Source organism: Calidris pugnax, unplaced genomic scaffold, assembly GCF_001431845.1.
Source record: "Calidris pugnax isolate Ruff unplaced genomic scaffold, ASM143184v1 scaffold32, whole genome shotgun sequence".
Classification (NCBI taxonomy): Eukaryota; Metazoa; Chordata; class Aves; order Charadriiformes; family Scolopacidae; genus Calidris; species Calidris pugnax.
This window is the reverse complement of record NW_015090783.1, coordinates 212,943-220,018: the sequence shown is the minus strand read 5'-3', so window position 1 is coordinate 220,018 and position 7,076 is coordinate 212,943. Positions and strand designations below refer to the sequence as shown.

At 57.7% G+C, this 7,076-nt stretch overlaps 1 protein-coding gene across 1 annotated transcript in view; it reads left to right on the top strand.

Moving 5' to 3' along the window:
• Nucleotides 1-1,542: 1,542 nt before the first annotated feature.
• Nucleotides 1,543-7,076, top strand: part of WSCD2 (WSC domain containing 2) — a 24,826-nt gene continuing 19,292 nt past the window's right edge. The window contains exons 1-2 of the mRNA XM_014965247.1: nucleotides 1,543-2,228; nucleotides 6,067-6,181. Of these exons, the coding sequence (XP_014820733.1) occupies nucleotides 1,853-2,228; nucleotides 6,067-6,181 (491 nt within the window). The 5' untranslated portion in view covers nucleotides 1,543-1,852. The remainder of the gene's footprint in view (nucleotides 2,229-6,066; nucleotides 6,182-7,076) is intronic.

Genomic DNA, 7,076 nt, shown 5'->3' with positions numbered 1-7,076 from the left:
GCCCTGCCCATCCCCTGGGGTGTAGCTTTGGAGACTGCTGGTCCAGAGGGTGTTCCCAGAAAGATCATCTCCTCCCTCCTTCCCCACCTTCCTCTCTCCCCAGGTGCCACTAATCCACTTTCATTTTTCCACTTTCACTCTTTCCCACTTGTGCACAGCCGAGCTCCGTGTCATGCCTTGTTGGGACAGGCATTGGGACAGGCGCTTTTGGGGGTGCGGGCCGGGGAGAGGCACCTCTACCAGGAACAAATTCCTGAGCATGCACCCCCAGTAAATGTGTATTTATGTGCTTATAAACCGTTTGCATGTGCTGCTGGAGCACTAAGATTTTCTTCCTGCACCCCAACAGACTGCCCTGTTCATCCCCTGGGGTGTAGCTTTGGAGACTGCTGGTCCAGAGGGTGTTCCCAGAAAGATCTTCTCCTCCCTCCTTCCCCACCTTCCTCCCTCCCCAGGTGCCACTAATCCACTTTCATTTTTCCACTTTCACTCTTTCCCACTTGTGCATCGCCTTGTCGCCATGTCGTGCCTTTTTGGGACAGGCGCTTTTGGGGGTGTGGGCTGGGGAGAGGCAGCACCCCGTCTTCATCCCACCCTTTGGCTGCGCCACGGGCCAAATTCCCTTTTCATTCTGTTGGCCCCAATGAACACCAAAACCCAGATTTGTGGCCGGTTGTTTGCGTTGCCGGGGTGGCAGCGATTGCCCCGCAGGCAAGGCTGGGGTTTGGCTTTTCAAGGCAGGAGATCCCTGCCTGGCTGCTGCCTGGGGTGCCTGGTGTATTGTCAAGTGGGACCATTATTAATGAACAAGGATAAGCGAATGTAGTGGCTCTCATTGATTTTTAAAATGTCATCTATTTATCCTGAAGGCAGGGTAGAGATCCTGCGTGCAGACAGAGACGCGCGCTCGCTCTGAGTTTGGGTGGCTGAGGGCTGTGCCCACCAGGGCTTTTTGGGTTATTCAGCTCATCGCCTCCCTCACTGTCACCCACAAGCACCCAGTGCCATCAAACCTCACCCAAATGCACCCCACATCCCCCCTCTGCCGGCTCTGCAGCCCCCCCAGCGAAGGAGCATCTTGCACCTTGAGCTGCTGTGGAAGCTGTTATGATTTCTTGTCATTAATAAGTGGGCTGGAGAGAAGGAGCAATCGAGTTTATTGCTCCAGCACCACACAGCAGTGTGGTGGGTGCCCGGGCATTCCGGGCAGGAGCTGGAGCATCAGCCAGTTGAGGAAATTCAGAAGGGAATAGGGAGTGGAAACTACTGGAGAGGTGTTGGGGTGCTGCTGGGCTCTTCTCTGCCTGACATTGCTCGTTCCCTTCTCCTGATCCTCAGGGTGGGTGAAATCTCTGCTGGGGGGGAAGCGTGTCCATGGGACCCCCCGGTGCCCATGAAAGGCTGCTCTGTGTGAGCAAACCTGTGCTCCAAAGCTGGGGGGCTTGGCACTGCATCCCGCCCCACTGCATCACACTGGGAGCTGCAGCTCCCCTGATGGAGCAGGGGGTGTGAGGGCACGGCTGGGGGGCTTTGCTGGGAGGAGAATAAACCGGGGACGGCGGTGACAGCCAGCGCTGGAGAAACCCCCCCACACTGTGCACAGCCCCGGGGAGGGGGCTCAAAACCCACCCGTGCTGCCTTCCCTCACCCTCCTGGACTTTTTAGGGTTGGGAAATATCTTTGCACGGCCTCACCCTGCAGCCTGAGTTTTGGGACACCCGTCTGCTCCCCCCGGTGCACCCCAGGAGCCACCTCCAGCCTGGAGGGGGAGAAACCCCCACCTTGGAGCATCCCTGGATCCGGCGAGCAGCTCCCCCGCGGCGCCGGCTGCCGGGGAAGGGATGAAGACGCTATGGCCAAATTATTGGTAAAACTCCAGCGGTATTTTCGGCGGAAGCCCGTGCGGTTCTTCACGCTGCTGGCTCTCTACCTGGCGGCCGGCAGCTTGGTTTTCCTCCACTCGGGCTTCTCCGGGGAACCCACGGTGACGGGGACACAGCGTGGCCCCGGGGCGGGCGAGGGGCCGGGACTGCCCTACCTGGGGGTGATGCAGCTGAGCCGCGGCTTCAAGGCGGCGGCGACGATGCCGGATGGGGGACGGCGCCACGGCCCCTGGTTCAAAAGTACCTCCAAAGAACCGGTGGAGAGGGCTAAAGCCGGAGACTACGGCAGCACCCGCAGCAGGGCGCTCAGGGCCAGGAGCGGCCGCGAGAAGGAGGAGGATAGAGGTACAGGCTGGGGGGACACACGCGTCCGGGTGGGGGTCCCTCCTTTTGGCCTCTCCCAGGGAAAGCCTTGTGTGCTGGGGCAGTGGTCTCCGAGCTGGTTTGGTCGTGCACCTCCACCAGGAACAAATTCCTGAGCATGCACCCCCAGTAAATGTGTATTTATGTACTTATAAACCGTTTGCATGTGCTGCTGGAGCAGAGATTTTCTTCCTGCACCCCAACAGACTGCCCTGCCCATCCCCTGGGGTGTAGCTTTGGAGACTGCTGGTCCAGAGGGTGTTCCCAGAAAGATCATCTCCTCCCTCCTTCCCCACCTTCCTCTCTCCCCAGGTGCCACTAATCCACTTTCATTTTTCCACTTTCACTCTTTCCCACTTGTGCACAGCCGAGCTCCGTGTCATGCCTTGTTGGGACAGGCACTTTTGGGGGTGTGGGCTGGGGAGAGGCAGCACCCCGTCTTCATCCCACCCTTTGGCTGCGCCACGGGCCAAATTCCCTTTTCATTCTGTTGGCCCCAATGAACAAAAAACCCAGATTTGTGGCCGGTTGTTTGCGTTGCCGGGGTGGCAGCGATTGCCCCGCAGGCAAGGCTGGGGTTTGGCTTTTCAAGGCAGGAGATCCCTGCCTGGCTGCTGCCTGGGGTGCCTGGTGTATTGTCAAGTGGGACCATTATTAATGAACAAGGATAAGCGAATGTAGTGGCTCTCATTGATTTTTAAAATGTCATCTATTTATCCTGAAGGCAGGGTAGAGATCCTGCGTGCAGACAGAGACGCGCGCTCGCTCTGAGTTTGGGTGGCTGAGGGCTGTGCCCACCAGGGCTTTTTGGGTTATTCAGCTCATCGCCTCCCTCACTGTAACCCACAAGCACCCAGTGCCATCAAACCTCACCCAAATGCACCCCACGTCCCCTCTCTGCCAGCTCTGCAGCCCCCCCAGTGAAGGAGCATCTCGCACCTTGAGCTGCTGTGGAAGCTGTTGTGATTTCTTGTCATTAATAAGTGGGCTGGTGAGAAGGAGCAATCCAGTTTATTGCTCCAGCACCACAGAGCAGTGTGTTGGGTGCCCGGGCATTCCGGGCAGGAGCTGGAGCATCAGCCAGTTGAGGAAATTCAGAAGGGAATAGGGAGTGGAAACTACTGGAGAGGTGTTGGGGTGCTGCTGGGCTCTTCTCTGCCTGACATTGCTCGTTCCCTTCTCCTGATCCTCAGGGTGGGTGAAATCTCTGCTGGGGGGGGGATGTGTGTCCATGGGACCCCCCGGTGCCCATGAAAGGCTGCTCTGTGTGAGCAAACCTGTGCTCCAAAGCTGGGGGGCTTGGCACTGCATCCCGCCCCACTGCATCACACTGGGAGCTGCAGCTCCCCTGATGGAGCAGGGGGTGTGTGGCTCAGAGAGAAGATGGAACCCCCAACCCCCTGGGAAACAGGGGGTTTCACAGGGGTCACCGTGCTGAGCCAGACTTGGTCCCCCCAACCAGGTGTCTCCTGGGGCACAGGGGGCTCCCCCTTGGCCACCAGCCCCACGGCAGGTGTGTGCTCATGTTCACTCCGGGCAAGATGCACGGTCCAGGCTTGGAAGCAGGAGGCAAAATGGCATGTGGTGCTCAAGGGACTTTTTCCTGCTAAAAATGAGATGAAGAGGGGTTTCCCTGTCGTGTTGGCGTGCAGAGGGGTCTCCGGGAGCGTTCCTGAGGCGCTTGTGGCCGCGTTGCTCCATTAATGCAAATTGACGTTTAGCGAAGCCTCACCAGATGGTTCCCGAGCCCAAGCTGTCAGTCACCATCAGAACCCCAAGCAGCTCTCCCATCCCTGGCCATATGCAACGCGTCCTCCCCGATTAACCTCTGCTGGCACTGCCACCTCCCCCTGTGCCCAGCCACGGCAGGGGCTTGCGAGGGATGGGGAAGGGATGCTGGGCTGGGGCATCACCAGCTTTAGCTGCTCGTAGGTGGTTTGGGAATATCATCTTTCTCCTTTTTAATCTGGTGTGGGAAGGCTTGGCATGGGCAGGGGTTAATGGGAGCCAGCACAGACCTGGCAGCTGGAGGGGATGCAGTGCCACTGTGCAGGAGCGGCATCTCGGCAGCTTCCCGGGCAGGATGGCACGGAAAAAATTCTCCAATTTGAGAAATCCCCTGAGCCTGGTGTGCCCGACGTGCCCGTGGGGCTGGCAGAGCCTCGGGGGACGGGTGCTGAGCACCCACCTCGCTCCCCTGCTCCTTTCCAAAGCACCCGCTGCTTCCCCGGGCCGTCTGGCAGGAGCGGGCAGATTTTAATGGTGGTGGTAATTAAGCAGGGGACAGCTTAACAAGGCAGCTGTGGAGGCTTTGCCACGTGAAATCGACCCGGAGGGAATACTGCTCCTAAAATCAGCTCTGGTTTAGCTAGTGTGATGTGCGGCTCTGGCTTGCTGTGGGGCATCCCTCCTCCTTCTCCTCTTCCTCCTCTTCCTTCTCCTCCCTCTCCTGGCCAAAGTGGTGGAGCCCCCGGGTCAGGCCAGGGTGTGGGTTGAGGGCAGCCCCATCTGCCAGGGAATGGCTTTGGCTTGTCTGCATCCCCGCGCGAAGGCGCATCTCCTGCCTCAATTTTAGGGGCATTTTTGGATGGTGAAGCCAGGGAGAGAAAGCACCAGCCCCAGCCTGGCAACGCCCGGCATCGCTTCCTCATTCCCAGCCAGGAATCTTCTGACACTGGGGCAGTTGTCCCAGGGGTGGTCAGCATGGGCCATCCTTCCTGAAGCTGCTGCCACAGCTAACCACAAGCTCTTTTTCATCCTCACGTGGAGCATGTGAGGGAGTGAGGTGACCCAGACCGGTCCATTGTCCCCAGGCTGGTAAGACCCAGCCACTGGTCCTCAGGGCCACCATCCCCTTTCCCTGGGGCACCTGCGCCGGGTGACTGACCTGCACATCCTCCGCCAGAACACATTAATGGACACCTCGTTAGCTGATTACCAGATGGCTAATCCCACTGGCTCCTGGACCCCCCTGTCCTCCTCCAGCAGCAGTGGCAGTGAGGATGCTGAGCATCCCTGCACCAACGCCGCATCCCTGGGTTGGCAGCAGCACATCTTCCCCGCTGCAAATGCTCAGGTGGGAATAGGAGCAGGGCACTAACGAGCACATAAATGAGGGCACAAATGAGGAGACCAAGTGGGGACAGGACACTCGTCCCTATTGACAGCCCAGAGCCAACATGGAGCGTTGGTGATGGGCACACAGGCAAGGAGGTGGCGGTTTGTTTTCAGATCATTGGGAAAGGCTACATTTGTCAAATAGATGATTTCATCGTAACTATTTATTCAGCTCTATTCCCTGCCCACCAGCATCTTCATTTGCTCTCAGCACAGGCATCAGCCTTTATTTTGCCAAGTGTTAGTGCTCAGCAAATATCTTCTGCCTCCATGTCTGTGACTGGGGAAAATGAGCTGCTGGTTGAAGAAAAAATTGGTTTAAAGTGTGTTTTTCCAGTCTGCCCACCCCTATGCTCCTGGCGGGGCAGACTGAAGGGCATGGGTTGTTTTGCCACATAACTCATCTCTTTTTGGAGCCGCTTTGCTCAGTTTTGAGGGAAGGAAGAGGATGAAGAGGAGAAGCCTCGGTGCAGAGCCACAGCATCCTTTGTGCCCATGGTGTTTTTTGGGCTTTACCTACCTTTCCTTGCAGCGTTTGCAGGGGCATGTTGTACCCAGAGCATGTGTTTCTCAAGCAAATGAGTAGGATGCGTTGCTGTGCATCCCTATTTAGGGAAAAATCAAAAGATGGGGGTGGGAATGGGTGGGCTCAGCCCCGGCTGGTTCTTACCCCCCTCCTCCCTCTCCTCCACCCTTCTCCCAGCAAGATACATCGGCTGCTACGTGGACAACACTCGCCGGCGGACGCTGCGCGGCGTGTCCTTCTTTGACTACAAGAAGATGACAGTCTTCCGTTGCCAGGACAACTGTGCCGAACGGTAGGGTGGGAGACGGGCACCGCGTCTCCATCAATCCCCACACACCGCCAGCGTGTCTCTGCTCTCACAGTTCCCTGCCCTGGCTGCTCCCCTCCCCTTCCTCCCGCCTGCCTTCTTTTTTTTTTTCCTTTAGAATTATGTAATTTAGATTTTTTTTAATTTTTTTTTTAATTCACGGGTGTTTTCCAGGATCCCAGTTTCCTCCCCTCCCCGAAAAAGAGTCAGGGAGGATGATGGGCTCTATCCTCGTATAGGGCAGGGGGGTGTACGGGCTCCAATTCAATGCTGGGGGAGCCTTGAGCACTTCCATCCACCCAGGGCTGGCCCCACCAAAATGCTGTCCCTCCACCCAAACACCCTCCCCAGACCTTCCCAGCTGTCCAAGTGTATCCATGAGCAGCTGAGGAGACACGTGGATCTCTTGCTGCAGAAGTTTTCTCCTTTCCCCAGCGTTACAGGAAGGATGTGCCCCAAACGTGGTTGGGCGGGCAGCATTGCGGGCAGTTTGCTGCCCCCAAACTCCCCCGGAGCTGAAGCACCTGGGGATGATGCTGCAAAGTACCATCTCCCCACCGTAGGGCTCATCCTCCCCAGCAGAATGCTCAGCGTAGTGGAGAAGTGCCACGAGCTGAGCTGACTGCTGGGGTGCATCCTCAGTGGTGCTGACGTGGGGCTGACCCACACCAGAGCCCCCCTGCCGTGCCAGCAGCCCCACAGAGGGACTTACTGCTCTGGCACTGCCCTTCTCCGGCAGGTTTCCAGCTGCATTGGCACTTGGCAAGTGCCTACCTGTGCTGCAACCCTTCCCCTTTCAAATCCAACCTGTACTGAGCAGCACAGCTCTCGTGCTTTGAAGCTGAGCAAAGTCCCCATCACTTATTCCTGCTCCACCAAC